Genomic DNA, 17,934 nt, shown 5'->3' on the forward strand with positions numbered 1-17,934 from the left:
CCTGCAGCGTTCATTCCGGCAGTCCGACTAGATGATTGAGCTCTTTCGAGAAGCCGAATCGAATAATTCGTCTCTTTTCGAGCGCGTTGCACCGGGGCACCGGGGCACAGCTGGACAGCGTACAGCCTAATCCCGTTCGTGGGACGGGAACGGTTCTCACCATGGTGTTAGATTGCGGGAAATCTTTGTCCGCGGGCATTTCGACCAAGCAGAAATGATCTGTGTGAAGGCGTAACGGGTAAGAATTAGTCCTCCACCGGAAACGAATGCTACAGGAAAGCGGAAAGGTGAAGCAGGCTGGCAAAAAAAGGAAGGTCGAAATCAGAGATGGCAAAAATTAATCCAACAAAACAGCCGGGAACCCGTGTCGATTGTAATACCCATCGCCGGAAGTACGAAGGACGAGACTCATTATTAATTAAATAGCCGGTTTTGTGATAAACAGCAAGCTACACGATGGTTGTGATTTTTTACTCGTTTATGCTTTGCTCTCTCCGTGGCCGTCTGGTGAGGAAATGTAGGAAGTTTCATCCTGGCCGGAAGTATCGGACTAATGAGGATGATTATTAGACGCGCCTTTGGCGAAAAAAAATGGATTGCTTTTTCCACATTTTCCTTCACATTTTGTTGTGTGTATACAGAATCGTCGTTATGCAAAAAAAACTCAAAAAAGGAGTTACGCACCGAAAAGGGATCAGAAAATCAAAACGCACACCCGAAGGCTATGAGAATGGTTCGTGGAAAGAATGGAACAAAATACAACTTTTAATAACCCAAGCAAAGGTCACCGTGGCAGGGTTTTCTTGATTCGGTATGGCAGTAAACGATTTTCGTACGTTCGTTGCTGCATTACAAGCGCTGGTGGGTATTTTGATACCCCGTGGATGTGTGACTTGGTTTCACACGCTTTCTCCCAAAACTTACCCAAGAAAATTATGAAATAAGTATAAAAAAAAAATATCCCCAGCACAATTGTTTCGCCCACAGCAGCAGCCGAGGTAGCTTTTCCTTCCCGCTGGGATTGGATTGGCCTTTGATTTTATGGTTTACTTTATCCGGCGGCCAGTATCCGGGCAACCTTTTCCCGATCGGTCTAGGGTCCAGTTTTCTTTCTTCTACTCATTCAGATTATGCTCGCCATGTGGAAAACTCGTCGAAAGAATGATCCCGCACACGCCAGGGGCCAGTCGTTGATTGAAGTTGAGTATAGAGGTTAAATGTATAGGTGTGTGTGTGTGCATGAGAGTAAATGTTCTTCCTTTTTTATCATATTCCTCGAACTTCTCCGAAGGAAAGTAGTAGCCGGTTGGAAAATCTGTCCCCCAGTAACTCCCACCCTCCGGGCATAACCCGGACACGGTCACAAATTACAGAATAATATTTATTGTCCCTTGTGCCGAAAGGATGAACTATATACTTTTGCAATCAACTCGCTGGGTGGCGGGAACGACAGCACGGGTTGCACATGAAATGGACCGTAGAATAAGTTGACCCTGAACGGACAGGTGGTGGAAGCAGCACGAAACTGCTACCCAGGGACAGCGAAAAGGAAGCTCCTTTCTTCGCAAGTACTGGATAAAAAAAAGCGGGGTTTCTATTAAGAAAAGGGGAAACACATAAAATCAACTGGCGTAATGATTCGCCCCAGAAGGTTGGTTGGCAACACGAGAGCGAAAGCGAAAAAAAAACAAGCAAGGGGCAAAGAAAAACGATCCGGGGGCAAATACATTATTATGCAAATTTAGTCCATTCGTTTGGGCAATCGATCATCTGGTCTGGCGTGCCGGGAGCAACGGCAGTAGCAGCAGCAGCAGCAGCAAGTGCGCCCAGCAAGTCCTTGTACGATTGTTTCAATTTTCCGTCTCACTGGTCCAGCTTTTCGCCGTACTTGCTCCAAAAAGTACAACGAACGCAGAAACAACCTGAGGGATAGAAAGAGTTGCAGCCGACTGTTTTGTTGATTTGTTTTTTTTTATGCCGTTGTTGTTGCGTGGAATGTTTCCACGTCGCCAGAACCGGTGGTAGCGGATAGCGAGTGATTGGCAGTTGGACGGATACTTGTTTCCCTTGCCCGCTTTTCCCGCACCACTGGCAGTGTTGTCCCGCAACCCATTTGGATCGCTTTTGCTCGATTGATTGAGTCCTCTTTGTGAGTTTTTGGGTGGGACGCCGGTGTGTGTGCAGCTGTAGCTCCCGGTAAGCACAGACAGTTTATCGTAGCTAGAGACTCCGTCATCGATCCAGCCGCACGTTCGGGCCGTTTGGGCAAACAGTTTCCACTGCCAGCGAACTTGCTGCTTGGAAGACGGCCAGCAAACTAATGGCACAACCGCTGGTTGGGTTGATTGCTTCGCTGAATTGAAAATCTGAAAAATCTAACGTTCGCTTTCACTCGGAAACCGCAAGCGGGACGGAGAAGTCGGCGAGACGAAAAAACTGTTCCATTTTGGTGACAATGTGCCAAATGCCAGGACCGATTTGGTGAGCTTATTGCATTATGTTTCCGGACAAAGATCGGTAGAAGTATCGGTGGGCAAGGAAGCGGCATACACTGTTTGACTAATTAGCCAAACCGGGTAAAAAAGAACCTCATCCCATGTTCGTTGTGAAATCTGCTAAACTCTCTGGTGCCATTGGTTGGAAGCAAACACTCCGAATGTCCCGGAAAGCCAGAAAGGGTCAGGTTGAAAAATTCAATTCCCAGAGCCGCAGCGCAAGAGGCAAAGGCAAGAGGATGGTTTTGTGCTAAATGACTGCCGTACTACTACTCTAAGAAGGAAAGTACCATTTCCCACTCGTGTTGTCGAAGCCGGTTAGGGGTTCAAGGGGAATGGAGGAAGGAAGGAGGGGGTAGTGGAAGGTTCCGCGTCTGGAACAAATTAAAAAGAGTTTAAAAATTAATTTGTTTCCTCTTTCCGCACCCACACACATACATTACAAAGCCGCACAAAGTTTGACCTTCTTTGTCGCAAATGCTACTGCCATCCTGCTGGACGCTGCCTGCTGCTGCTGCTGCTGCTGCTGGTACAGTGCCTGAATGCAACGAATCCTGTGGGCGAAAGTCCTTTTAGCACCACACACACACACACACACCCGTATGCACTGAACAGCCACTGGCCGCGGCCACGGGCTGGAAAGTTTTCCAATTGCCCAATGAGAGCAATATTTCGCGTCCACTTTCTTTGCTGGGAATTGTTTTCTTTTCACAGAATAGGTCAGCGAAGAAATGCCACCGGGTGGCGGACTGGCAGCTTCTGGTAACTGTCATTCCAGGTTCCCTTTGGGAATGCTCCCGGTGACAATGCAGGGGGAAGCAACCGTTGTGGCGTTCTTGGGTCCGTCGTGATGGATTGTAACAATGTTGCAGGCAGCAGGCGAAGCTGATATGCGGGGATATGCAAATTCATTTCACAGCGCTTGTAACATGCAACCGCAACGGAACGAAATGCGCTGTAGCATGTTGCATTGTGTCGTTTGACGTTTGAGCTAAATTGTTTTTGGACCGTCGCTTCGCTAGCTAGCTAGCCTCAATAACGGAAACAATGCGTTAAAAGTGGGAAATATGACAAGGACTCGAGTAGTTCGTCTAGCAAATAAAGAGACGCTTTAGTTTGTAGTATGCTAAGTTCTGTTGCCAATCGGTTCGTAGTACAATGTCGTTCTAAAAATAATTAAGTGGGAAAGGGGGGGGGGGCTTGCAAATTATTGCAATGAATAAATTCCATGCTGTGCTGAAGGACCTTATTTTGAAAGAGAAAAAAGGTAAACAAGCTGTCTTGTAGTGACTAAAGTAACATATTTATAGTTGGTAGACCATCATTGCAAGTCAAAACGTAAGGCGAAACTGATGTTATTCCTTTTCTTGAGAATAGTTCACAATAATTCACATAGAACAATCAAAATATGCAAAATAAAGTTATTCTTTTATCGGTTTTACTAAAAAAAAATCGAATTGATAACATACATAGTTAATATCTTCTAATCAACTTTTTACCTATTAATGTTTTCATTTGTTTTCAGATAAAAAAGACAAATCGAAACAGAAGCCTGAAAAACGAACGTCCGATGTACCCGCACAGCCGAACGTGAAATGTGTCCTTGTCGGAGACGGTGCCGTCGGAAAAACCAACCTCATACTCTCCTACATTCAGGACCGGTTCACACACGAATACGTGCCAACGGCATTCGACAAATACAACGGTAAGCAATGCAAACGACGATATCAATTATTTAGTTAACAACCCATTTATCATTTTTAAATTTTCCATTTTCCTTCATGACATTGTATAATATTGTCTGTTTATGCTCATATTGCAAACGGTACGATTTATTGAAGAACGTAAATCATCATACGCTAAGAAACATCCCGAGCGCCTAATTACTGACTAAAAGTTAACGTAACGCGTCATATTCCAAATATTATGCAAATGGCATCTTATTGTTTGCTAATCAGCTTTGGTGTTGTCCGCATTTACGAACGTTAGAGAACGATTTTCTCATTCAAGTTCTTCTCGCAAGAACGGTGACATGATATGCGGGTTGCATACTTACTTGGCGCTCGTTAAATATAATTTATAAATCCTCGATACACCGAGCCTCCCTATCACCCTCACTCTCGCAGGCTTGACTCGACTGAGTCCGATTTGTTCGAATCAGTCGGGTGTAAATCGTACTTACTGCAATCCCTGCCGACTGTGATATTGCGAACATCCAGAGAGAGAGAGAGAGAGAGAGAGAGGGAAGTCAGGAATCCGGAAACTATTTACACGGCTTATGGTAGGCAATGGGGGACCGAGCTAAGCGCAGCAGTACTCAGAAAGCTACATGCTACGGTCGGTTTTACGCCGGAAGTGGACAACAGAACTATGAATGGAAATTACTCATCCCGGGCGAATGCCTAAGGGCAAGGCAGGCCGTGAGTCGGAGTGTGCGGAATAACAAAAGCCGACGGTCCTTAAATCACAAACTCTCGCCTACCAGAGGTCAGCAGGACTGGTTGGCCCACGGGTGTGAGGCTCAACTTTTCTGACTCTTCATTCCGTGTCGCCCGAGTCCCGGCGGTTGTGCTGTTGTGCAGTGTGCAACAGACCATCTTGTTCTGCTGCGCCCGGGCTGATGCTCTGGAACTTCCGACACCGCCCAGCTGGAGCAAGCTGTGATGGTGCAGATAGTGTGGATGAGCGGACGGAAGAGGGGGTACGGTGGATACGGGTGAAAGGAAATTCATTGCATTTTATCATAGCACGGAAGCGAAACGGGGCGGTCAAAATCTGCTCAACTAACTCTGGGATTGGAGTGTACGAAAGCTTGTCTGGCAAAAATCTAGTAGAAGTACTTCGGAAGCAAAAACCATCAGCTCTCGGAATGAAATCTTTACCAAGATGGACAGCCGAAAACGAAGCCAAGGACAAGTTAGTATGAGTGATAAGGGAAATAAAATTGTACTCTACTATCAAAAGTGTCAAAGGGGAGTCCAGTTGTGCCCGAGCTATCGCTAGTTTTTCACACTTTCCGTTCATATTTTAACGAGTTCCTTAACGGGATATATTTTATTCACCTATTTGCATTGCTTATCCTCGCACAGGAAGTGTCACAGTGCACCGAAATGTAAAAAGGGAGTACGTAAAAGAAACACTGTAATGTATAACCTTTTTTGACATCTGTCACTTTCTATTGAGCCTGTTGGTTGTAATGGAATTGATTTTCATATCTCTTCGCCTTTGAAAGCTGTCCCTGGCTTTTGTAAGCGCTTCAGGCTTGCAAGCATAATGCCCGTCGATCGATTTGCACCACACACACTGTACTGTGTGACATGGAACAAGCTTAAAACGGGGATTTTAATGAAACGCAAATATCAACAAAAAAGAAGCACACAGATTAAAAAGTGCAATTTATTGAACGCTGCTCGGAAAGATCAATCGAGGGTGCGGACGAAAGGAGGGCGCGTAAATTTTAATTTCAAAAATGAGTTTTCTCAATTTCCCTTTTTGTGTGTGTCGCCAGCCTGCTGCACAGTTATTGCCCATGTTTTATTGGTTGCCCTTTCGGGGACATTGGCCCATACACTGTCCCTGCCCATGTTTCCGTCCTGCTGGTTGGCGCCCAGGTCCCAGTGGATCCGGTTTTTGTCCGTGTTGCATTCCGTTGCATGTGCTTTTACTTCGACACATTGACACACACACACACATACACACGAGCGAGCCGCCACAATGTCTCCGCTGCGTTGCCCAAACCCCACGACACGCATGTTGACGTTTCATTATGCAGTCGATGCGTGCAATGTGGTGGACAGGTGTGCATATCCGTGTTTGTGTGTGTTTGTGTGTGTGTGTGTGTTACTCGCGCCTCAATGCCATAAATATTCATGGATGCGTCCGTTGCACATTTTTACCGTAGGTGTGCCGCGTGTTGAACATGAAACACTCTCCCACCCCCCCACCCAGACAGTTCCCCGGGCTTTAGGCAAATGAGCAGGTACATGTGGTGGAGCAGTGCGTGCTGGTGTGTGTGTTTGTGTTAGAGTAGATGTGTTTATGAATACTTTTTAACACATTCAACACTCCGTGGCCGTTGTGTGTGTGTGTGTGTTTTGCTTCACGGGTTGTGAGCCGTTTACTTTATTACATTCTCACATGCTCCGGGCAAGCCTACCCCGTAGGTATTTTGCGCCTTTCGCCATCCATCGCCAATGATTACAGCCATGTTCATCGCCACCATTTGGAGGGGTTGGGTGTTTCAATAATCTTTACCATCCAACAACCCAACACCAGCACAGCCAGCACCACCGCAAAGAGTGGTATCGCGTTCTTGCATTGTGTAACGAGTGACGACGTTCCAGCAATGGAAAATCCGTGTTGCTGCTGGGCGCATTCGGTCTTTTTTTCTCTATCGTTCACGCTGATGTTAGTTTAATTAACGCATCCTTGCTTAGTATTATCCGTTGTGGTAACGCTGGTCTGTGGGTTATCGTTTGCTATGCGTTTGCTGCGTTTTTATGATGGTTGTAGAAATATGGGCATTATTTTTTTAAAGCGAAAATCTGGTTATTCAACATTGTTTTTTTACCATTTGTCTCGATTCGAGCTGATTTCGCTTAAAATTTGATAAAAAAATAACGGAACCCATGCCAGTCTGTTTTAATGAAATAGAGTAAATTGAATCATAATATTTACGGAGGCAATTTTTATATTGAATGATTTTTATATTGATTTTTTTCTATTGATCGATTTAAACACTGAACTTTAGCATTAACCAATAATGAATAATGAGTTATTTTACCTTTTGTTATTGAATATTGAAGTTTTTTAACAAAGTGATATTTTAAAGATATTTTTCCGGTTAATTTTAATTGATTTAGTAACATTCTACACATTATCAGAATATGACATAACTACCTCAAACTGATGACAGCAATATCGATAGGGAACACACTCAAAATCGAGCACCAATCTGCAAAGAATTAATAAAGCACATTTCTACGATGGCCTTCTCCCAGATTCTTTGGCTTCTTTAATGCCTGCGGGTGGTTTTGATCCGATAAATCCGGAAGCGGACGTTGTGGTTCCTTCCGTTCATTTAATGAACGTTGTCAAGAATTTCTAGATGAAAGGCACAAATAGTTGCCAAACAGCAACGAATCTGCCTCGCTCCTTGTGCCTGTACCGTGTGTGTGTTGGAGCATCGGCATCGGTACGGTCAGAGTAAGCAACCAGGATCGCGGACCGGATTGTGTTCGGCATGTTGGGAATGTTTGCTCGCAAATCCGGAACCAATAACGGTGGTACGGCAGCATTGGATATGATTTGGTAATACAGCACAGAATGAAGGATAATTGTGCACACCCGTTCGAAGAAGCTATTTGGAGATATTAAACCAATGCGAAGTAAAGGTACAAGCTCATTTTATTACCAAAGAGATGAAGCAACGAAAGCCTTCCCAATTCCAAAATGCCTTTAAAAGGGATGTCATATAAATGTGTACAAAATGTAGTATGACACAACTATGACGATAATGTTCCCTATGGTGTGATGTAAAAGCCGTGGTTCCTTCAACCGAGTGGATAACCTATTGCCCGTATGATTTAAAGTCAGTACACTCGTACAGCCAAACTGCACTGAGCAAAGTGGTGTACACCAGCTGAACATGTCGCCGGTTCCTGCTGCCTACAGCGGTTGATAAGGCTACCGAAACGTGATATATGCTAGTGGAAAATTCTTCACCAAAAACCAATTCTTGATACCGCAGCGAAACGTGATTCCAGACCGATGCAACGTTCCGTACAGCTGCGGTGAACGGATTGAAATTTACAGCTGCCTAGCGAGCATTATAGCCACCAGCAACTGTTGGTTCAGGAGTTAACCCTTGAAGATGCAGCTCGTACCAGAAAAAGGTGACATTTTATTGCTTCTTTAATCGTAAACTGATACAACAAAAAAGAGCCTCGCGGTCCAATCAACACATATTCAATACATCGATTAGATACACCAGTTTACGTGTTCCTCATAAAGCTGCCCAAGACACGCACCGCTCGTAAAGAGTAACTAATTTACCACACACGCGGTTGGTATCACGGGAAAGGTAAAACATCGCCATCCGAATGAGCTTCCCGTATGATAGATTCACACTCGCAACCACATTATAACGCCATCAGAACGAAATACTATGAGGAGCCTCGAGCAAGAGAGAAAGGGAACCTGGAAACACAACCGAAACACAAACACTCCCACGTAAAATGTAAATTTAATTCACCATCACGCCCCGGCGAACATACCCTGCCACCTGCACCTGAGTGTGAAATATGGCGCAACCGTGATGGCGAATGAAATGCAAACAGTGTGGAAAAATACATGAATTGAAAACAAAAATCATCAAAATCGGCCAAATAGGTAAATAAATCAGGTCGGCGTACGCGTGATCTTGCGTGCGATGACGTCGTTTCGACCTCCATTTTCGACATTTATTGAGACGGGTTTACTGATCGGTTAGCCACATTTTATTTTTTTTTGACTTCTAATCGGTTTCTTATGCGTCGAAACCAATCACCGGTTTGTTTTGGGAAGGCGTAGTAGTTTCGTTGCCTTCGTTGCAGCGCTATACATGTGGAAGCGGCATTTTAAATTATCAAGATTTATCGACCGTACCGCACCGAGCCTGCTCCACCAGGCAGCGTGATTGCGTCAGCGGGAAGAATCTGGGCAATCACAGGGGCGGCAAGATGTGGATGGATCTAAATGGCAAAATAAAATGAAGCCACCGTTGGAACGAAATGATCGAACCGGAAACATCAAACAGATCCACTGCCTAAAAAATATGAGCAAAGAGGAGGGAGGAGGAAAGGGTCTTAACAACATTCCCACCAAAACAAACACTTGCGTTCGTGATGTGACGGATCTGCGTACACGACACTGTTGGCACGGTTGTGGTTGTTGTGCATTAGCTTCTCTTTAGACCACGCGCTTATCGTCGATATTATCTGCGCTTCTGGAAAAGCGTGCTCATTTTCAACCCACGTCACGTCGCCGATATCGATAAGACACAGCCCTACTCAGCCCTGCCAACCGGTTGGAAAAATGACGGTGGGTGCAAACAACTGGCAGCAGCAGCAGCAGCAGCCAAAAAATACAAACCCTAAACACCGAACCAGGACGAACGAAACATCCTGCCATCAAAACCAAACACACACCGCCTGCGATAAATATCGATAAGCAACGGTGAAGATTAAGACAGATGGATCGCCGGACGGGCTGGGAGGCATTGGACTCCTTCCCAGAACGGCCGGCGTATCAACAGGACCGCGGTGGGTGCAGATCGGGGGTGCTAGATCCCTCACCCGCTGTGTTTGTTTGTCGCGTCGCGTGCTGCGTTATGGTGCCAGGACGGTCCAGCCAGGCACGGTCAGTAATTGAAACGTTCCTTTATGTTTGTGCCGGCTGCTGCTGCTGCTGCGTTGCGTCCAGGCAGCCAAAGCCATTTGGTTTGCCAGGTCGGACCATTCCATCGTCTTTGCACCACTTTGCCCTGGTTGTTGTTTGTGCCCGGTGCGCTCGATTATTTACTGGTGATACCGGGAAGAGCTCGCCCGAGTGGTGTGGTTATGTTTTGAAGATTAAAAAGAATTGCCTTGACCATTTGCCGACTTCCGACAACGGCCTGGTCCGGTTTTTTTTACGGAAGGGAAGGTTGAACATGTTTGCCTACCTTCTGCGTAAAGGTGCGTACTTGCGGGTGCGGGAGGGACGGTTTGCTGTGGGCTCGGTGGCATAATGTTCATTCTATGTGAATGAAACCAGCTGTTTGGTTACGGGAGTAGGCGGCGGAAAACAAACACTTTCCCCACTGTCAGGATCGCTCCATCTCGATGGGATACTGGGTAACTGTCAACTCTTGGGTCGGTTGGCATCATGGACATTAAAGAATACTCTCTCTGTGTCTCTCTCTCTGGTACACTAGATAACTGATTCTCTGGAGGGGAATTGTGTACACAAAATATATTTTTACTCTTCGTCTTTTTTTCCGCTATCTGTTTGAGGAAAATATGTTATGAGATTCCTGCATGTTAATGAAGTACCACCAACACAGCCTCATATTGACAGTTTACATTTTTATTGAAAACAATTCCTGCTCGATATTTCAATACAGTTTTATCTGCATTTAAACCTTTTCAAAAAATTGTATCAAAGTCTCGCTTGAAGGTTCCTAGAAAGCTCTTCCAGCCCGCTTACCATCACATCATACCAAGTGCTGAAACAACAAACGCATTCATTGCAACAACGCTCGAAATGGTTTAAAACTATCGTTTGACGTTAGGGTGCTTCAAAATGATTTGCTTACATAAACCGAAGCACCAGCGCACCCTCACCTGGGCCAGGCCCACTTGGCTGGAGGCTCGAGGAGGTACTTCCGTGCCCGCGTGCCATCTCACACCATCGGGCCTCGATAATATGCTTCTGTCAATCAGCCTGCCTCGTTGCACCCGTTTATGCAAATGCGTGTCGATCGAAGGTTGGTCTCTCCGGTGTGGTTCGTGGCCCGATGTCGATACCGCTGGCGGAAGGGGAGTTTTTCCTGCTGTTCTTTCCAACCAATGGGGAAAGGTTTAAATTTTCATTCGTTTGCCTCCATTTTCAACGCCGGTGCATCTCTGACCCCCCCAGTACAACCACAGCCATAACCGTGGATGGGTAACGACACTGATGCTCGAGCGAAATAATTCAATATCCATTGCAATGCAATCGCATCGCATCGCAGCAGCAGCTGACCCCGAACGGAAAATGCGAAATGCGGAGACCACTCGAAACGTCACTCGAGAGCACTCGAGAAAGACGACCTGGCTGTGGCAGTGTGCCCGAACAGCCCGAACGGCAGCAACCCGCCAGCACTGCGTGCAGGAGGGCGGTCGAGTGCGGTAATTGCATTGCACTATCATGCTGCAGCTCGGGTCGGATCGGGTCGGGGTGATGCAACCTGAACGATACAAAATAGATCCCGCACTGCATCATCTAGCCGGTCCCGATGCTCGTGCTGGCTGATGCTGCTCGTCAGTGCACGGAGGAATTCAAATTACGTCTCTGTCTTTGCGTTGGTACAGTGTGCCCGACCGGGCTACCTCCTTCTGAGCTGGGGTTCATTCGGGTTCAAACGCAACCTCAAGCCCCAAACTCTGTCGACCGCAATCGAAGGTGAAGAAGTTGATCACGGTGTTCAGGCCGGCCCCTGATAACCTAGAAAATGTTCATAATTAAGACATTCGCGACGCCGCAAGGATCGCATGGTGGCGATGGGATCGTTTTTTTGTATTTATCCGCCGTGGTATTAAAATATCATCAGGGTGGTGGTTGCACGTTGTACGAACCGGTTGTGCCTTGCGTTGCATGTTATCGCGAATGCAACTTGGTTGCAGGGGGCTTTCACGAGCTGTCCTGAGTCACCGCCGGGCCCTGCAAGTATAGCAAATGCAAGTAAAGCAAAGCAGTGTTTGTACGACCACCACCTACGCGCTGTCGGCCGGTGCAAGCGGTTGTGGTTTATACCGCACGGCCGTGACACAGTCGAGAAGGTTAGCTTATCTTTATGTTTGCTCTTTGCTCTTTTCACTCTTCGTGTTCGTTGATTGCATCTGCACTTTTATGGATGGGTGAGGTGTGATTGAGTCATAAAAAAGGTGAAAATTGGGGTGTTGCACTATGACAAAACGGGCATAAATACGTTATATTGTAAATATGCAATCGATGATCAATATGAACCGAATAACATTTTAAAATTTAAGTTATGCGGCACATGGATAGCTTACTTTACAGACTTCGAAAACTTACTTTACTTGCTTACTTCTTTACTATCACAGCTAATATGTATGGAATAATTTGAATATGTTTAAAGCTTTATTAACGTTTTATTCACTGGACCATCTCTATTATCTTATGCTGTACCAAGAAAGTGTCACTTCAAATATTCAAATATTTTTATAAAACTATATAAAATTATTTAAATAATGCTCTAAATAACAGAAAAAAACAAACTCCATAAAGAGCAGAATCAATTTCAAACCCTTATTTTTCTCTTTTTCTTACCGCTTTGTTCGACAAAACTTTTCTTTATCATTCCAAACTTTGATTCACATGCACTGTTCGCTCGAAGAGCCCCATTTCTTTCGATCGGTATAACTTATCTGTAGCAGGGGAAGAAAGTAACAAAAAAAAATCAAGATTCCATCTTCATTGTCACAGCTTCATTTTAGCTTTAATAGAGAAAAAGTCACCCGCCCCCACTGTAATCGATTTCCATCTGACAGCGGGTTCATTAAAAAGAGCCAGCAAGCAGGCAGAGCCCAGCTAGACCGGATAGACGGGGTCGAGAAGAACGAGATAAAGAGTAGATGAGAAAAAAAACACACACACACACAATCGAACATCCGATAGCCCGAAATATCCCAATCGCTGCATGCCACCTGTGTCAAACCTAGGGACCTTTGCTCCTTCCGGGAACTCATCATTGCGGCAAAGGCCAACGGCCATCCTCCACACGCTTTCGATCGAATAATGGAGAATATTAAAGGGAAGACCCTCAAACCCAAAACCACGCTCTTTGCTTTGCGTTCGATTGTGGGTCGTTATTTAGATTAAAATATGGATTTTTAGGTTTTTTTCTCTCCTTCTCTTAAATCTAAATGCAAACACCCGTCCTTGTGGGAGGAAATGGCCGGGTGTTAGAAGATGTTCGTGAAGGGTAAAGGGTGTGAAGGTAACAAAAAGAGGTTGATGATACAAAGTTTTGCTAACGATTGTCCCGAGAGAGAGTGAGAGAGTAATAGAGAGAGAAATAGAGAGAGAAAGTGAAAGAGAGAGAACGACGAAGCGACGGTGTTGCGGCGCAATGTGTCGATCATTTTACGACCATTTTGGTAATTGGAAATAAAGTTTAAAACTTTATAGGACAGCGAGACAACTATCAACACCGACTACGAAGGTGAAAAGATGCACGGTTGAATTTGGAATGAATGAAAAAAACGGATTTTTTGTCAACTTCCTTCTTCATACGTGAGGAGCTCTCTGTGTACTGGGGACTGCCTGATTTTGTTTCACAAGTTCAACGCCATAATGTTCGGTTTGGTGGTAACTTCCAGTAGTCTCCTAGACCAAACTTTTTTCACCACTTGAGTAGAGCCGAGTACTCGACACGTTATTTTTTTCCTTCCCCTGTGGTGTTAAACTTTGGCCCGAAAAATATGCCTAGCCTGCACGTAACGACATTCTCAACTTTCATGCCTACCGGGCCGGGTATGTTCTGGTTGCAGCTTGCACGGCACACCGCGTACTTGAATTGATGAGCTTGTGTGGTTGAAAGTCAAAAGCACCGTGTGGTGCAGAAGCCAAAAGGCCGCTTTTTCATCTTTATTTTTCTTTCCCTTTTTCTTTTCCGTTTCCCGTTTCCAGTGGACGTCAGCGTGGATGGGCGACCGATCGGGGTGACGCTCTGCGATACAGCCGGACAGGATGCGCTGGACACGCTGCGCCAGCTCTGCTACCCCGGTTCCGACGTGATCCTGCTCTGCTTCTCGGTCGTGCAGCCGGATAGTTTCCGCTCCCTGGCCACCAAGTGGCAGCCGGAAATCAGCAAGCTGAAGGGCGTGTCGGTGGTGCTGGTCGGGACGCAGTCCGATCTACGGAACGATCAGAGTACGATCGGCAAGCTGCAGGTAAGCGGCACGGCACGGTGTACAGTGCTTATCAGCGGCTCACCAGCACCGACAGCTGGCCGGGTCAGTTGAGCTCTATTATTTTCTAATATTTTCCTGTTTGTTATTCGCTTTTTCTCAATTCCTCTTTAGGCTCAAGGAGAAAAACCAATTCTGTTCTCATCTGCCTGGGACTTTGCTCGGAAGATTGGTGCTAAATACATTGAAACATCGTCGCACAAGAAGGTAATTGGAGGAAAATGTTTCCCAATGATGAACTTCATTTCAGAGCTCAGTTATTATCAACTTTAGGGGCAGTTTAGTGAATAAATTCAAACCCTTCAGCAGATTGGACCTCATCAAATGCAATTGGTTGAAAGATCTTTCACTACCTACCAATTAGAATGGAAAAGCAGTTTCGAAGCAAATTAGATGCTAAAGCACGACTAAAACAACACAACAGCCATTCTAGCTTCGCAAACAATTTGCACTAATAGCAACCGTATAAATCACTCTCAATGCTGGACACTGTCCTTTGCTGTCGGTACTGTCAGCATACTTGCCGATATGTTTCCGACACATGTTACAACTTTTACCGTCCCGCTATTAGACGTATTAGCTCATCCAACTGGTTGGAGTTTGTTTTTTTTTTTATTTCTCTCCTCTCTTGTACATTCACCCTAGCACGTGGTTTACTTCCGTGTCCGCATTGACACTGCTCCCAAGCGGTGGGGCGTAATGAACTCGAACCGGGTGGATTTTGTTTTTTTTTCGCGTTGGTAAGGTCTCTTTTGGTAAGGTCATCCTTCACGGACGAATGAAACGCGACCGTTTTGTTTGGTACCATGCCATGCTTGCTTGTTCCTTCTCCACTGCCTCGCCTGTTCTTCGCCACACCTGGTCAAGGTTTCACAGTGCCAGCCATCTTCGGCCAGATTGACCCGAGTGTGCTACGGCCAAGCGGCAATAAAACAAGTTGTCAACGAGAACAAACCCGCAGGTTCCACCAGCGTCCGTCGCACGGGATTTACTCACAGTTACACAAAACGTGCTCTACGTACAAGTTCAGTCGCCGTAGCCATTCTTGGTGGGGCCGGTGGATGGCAAGCGGAATGCAAGCAAACGACCTGCTGACATTCGAAAACAGTTAAACCAGCCCAGCGGTCGGTGGTGGGACAGGATGTTTGGGGATTATACGCCGGCACGGTGTTTGTGCTGGGCGGCATAGCACAACAGGAAGAGAGACCTGTGTGAAATGATGCAGCTGTAGGTATCTTTGTGTATAACATGGTCCACTAACAGTTATTGTTGTTTAGCTGCTCAGGATACTGTATTTATTTGCTAAACACAAGTAAAGCGTTCATAATATTTTATGTCTCATTTATTGCTAGAGAGAACTCAATTAAGTGCAAAAATTTAGAACCAAACGTGCCGTTTTTTTTTTGTTTCGCCATTAAGGCTAACCTAAGACTCTCAACTCTCTCTCTTGTTTCAGGAACACATCAAGGAGGTATTCGATACAGCCATCTGGGACGCGCTGCAATCACAGGAGCACGCCAGACGGAAGCGACCACTGTGGAAGCGGCTGTGCTGCCTTACCTGCTGACTGACCCGTGTCGTGACGTGAGCAGCACCATCGAAGAAAATCATACAAATCAAGACTGTCCAATCCCGCTAGGTTGAATGAGTGGTGTTGTGAGCCGTGCTCCTCCAAACACGACTAAAAAAAAAACAAACAAACCTAGTAGCACTAGTAGTAGATATTGTAGATAAAGCAACAAAAAAAACCCTCAGAAAAGACATGCAAATGGCAGACGAATAGCTTCTTAACCTGTTAGCTATGCCGCTGTGAATTTGACGTTGTATAATATAAACCGCACGGTGAATGAAAAGACATGGATAGTGAGATACTAGTTGTAGAAAAAAAAGAGAGATAAAAATCAAACCACGGTACAGCAACGATCGTGAAAGTGTGTATTAGGATTAAACTCATGGAAGCAAAGGGGAACGAATGAACGAAGTATTATTGTAAATCACTGTTCTGTAGTATGCAAAAAGAGCAGCTATTTAATCCAACACCGATATCAGACCGGTACATTGAAATGGTGATTAGGGACCAGCGTCGGAATCGATTGAATAGGTTGGTAGTAATACTGGTTAGCACGATAGTTGATAGTACGAGTAGGTACTCAAGAGGTTCTATGGAGTAGCGATATGTTCGCAAGACAAAAACAATACGCAGCTGCTTGTTCAATCGATCGAGCCGCTACAAGAGCGACAATTATAAAGAAGAAAAAACAAACAAACAACGCCAACCACACACTTGACTGTATAATACTGTCATCACCGAACGGTACGCCGGTTAATGAACATGAACATTAATATGACTTTGCGCGTATGCGTTTGCCTCGTTCCGAAACCGATGCTCAACATTCCGAAACATGATTCCCTGACGCTTTATCTCCCCACGGCCTACTCAGTCGGTGTATGCGGTTGCTCGTTTCTCGTTGCATTGCATACCCTGCAGGCGCATTCGGGTGTGTCTGTGTGCGGTTCTGCAAGAATCCCTTTGCACGCAAATACAGTCGCGGAAAGTGTTTCGCATCTATCGACTGCCACCGGAAATGATGGAACAGAGAGTGCCCATTAAATGCAATGATCCTTTCAACTGCACAGGCACTTGCAGCGTTGCGCACAGACCAAAATGCTTCCGTCGCACCGTCAAACAATGTGGCGTAAACAGCGTGGCGATGGGATACTATTGTATGCATAGCGCTGGAAAACACCCTCTCCCCGGGAGCGGCAGGACAAACACACAGTGCCCTTATGCTTTCAGGATGGCGGTTTAAAAGCTGCTGCCGGGTCCTAGGCAACCTTCTGAACCCACAATCCGAGCACACACACAAACACACACGCATGCAGGTCACAATCGTCTAAGGCAAATGGAGCGTGCAATGCAAAGTTGTCATTCCCATGGGATGGGAACTCACCGGCCAAGCAGGAGAGGGTGGAATAACACCTCCCAAATCTCCTTGTGGGTTCGGTGCATTCGATCTCATTTGAATTTGCATTTCAGCAGCAGCGCTCCTTGGAAGGTTGGGGAAGCTTTCCCACGAACACAAGCACACACTGGAGACATGGCGAAGGACACGATTAAACAAGCGAACAGTCGCGGTGAAGCAAAAACAATACGGAACTGGGGAACCATTCACCGCTACGACAGCTGTCACTTTCTCGTGGATACTCGGGGACTATTTCTGCCAACTTCTCCCCACCCAGCTCCCGCTTAACCGATCGCCGTTTATGGTGTATCCGTCACGTTCTTGCCATCGCATCGTGGTCCGATTCCGATGCTCTTCTTCCGCCTGTGTGCAAGAGTTGGAGTGGATTCGACGAAAAGTCAATAAACTAGAAAGCTGAAAATTGAGTTTGAACACGCTTAAAGCGTGTGGAGCGAGCTGCCCGAATGCTTCGGTTAGGTTGTATGCAAGCAAACCCGGATCCGGAAACACCGGAAACCTTAAATAAGACACGCTCTAACACGGGCAGCAGAGTGACGTGCAGAACTAAAAAAGAACCCGAAATGAAAAATAGTACACGGATGACATCTCGCAACAGGGACGCGTTCGGTAAGCACACGTTAGCACTGGGAAAGGACACGACTGCCTAGCTTCACACACAGAAGAAAAAAACGAACTGAATACGAACGAAGCGAAGAAAGTGATCCAAAGTCTATACTTTTTCGCTGCTGTACTTCGAGCCCA

The 17,934-nt window shown here is 45.9% G+C and overlaps 1 protein-coding gene across 6 annotated transcripts in view; it reads left to right on the top strand.

The window, feature by feature from the left end:
* Positions 1-16,557, top strand: part of LOC5667525 (uncharacterized) — a 386,862-nt gene extending 370,305 nt beyond the window's left edge. For all 6 annotated transcript variants that reach the window (XM_061649829.1, XM_061649830.1, XM_061649831.1 and 3 more), the window contains exons 4-7: positions 4,021-4,200; positions 13,929-14,191; positions 14,324-14,416; positions 15,666-16,557. In XM_061649829.1, coding sequence (XP_061505813.1) covers positions 4,021-4,200; positions 13,929-14,191; positions 14,324-14,416; positions 15,666-15,776 — 647 coding nt within the window. In that variant the 3' untranslated portion in view covers positions 15,777-16,557. The remainder of the gene's footprint in view (positions 1-4,020; positions 4,201-13,928; positions 14,192-14,323; positions 14,417-15,665) is intronic.
* Positions 16,558-17,934: the final 1,377 nt, after the last annotated feature.

The sequence above is a fragment of the Anopheles gambiae genome, chromosome 2 (genome assembly GCF_943734735.2).
Source record: "Anopheles gambiae chromosome 2, idAnoGambNW_F1_1, whole genome shotgun sequence".
Taxonomy (NCBI): domain Eukaryota; kingdom Metazoa; phylum Arthropoda; class Insecta; order Diptera; family Culicidae; genus Anopheles; species Anopheles gambiae.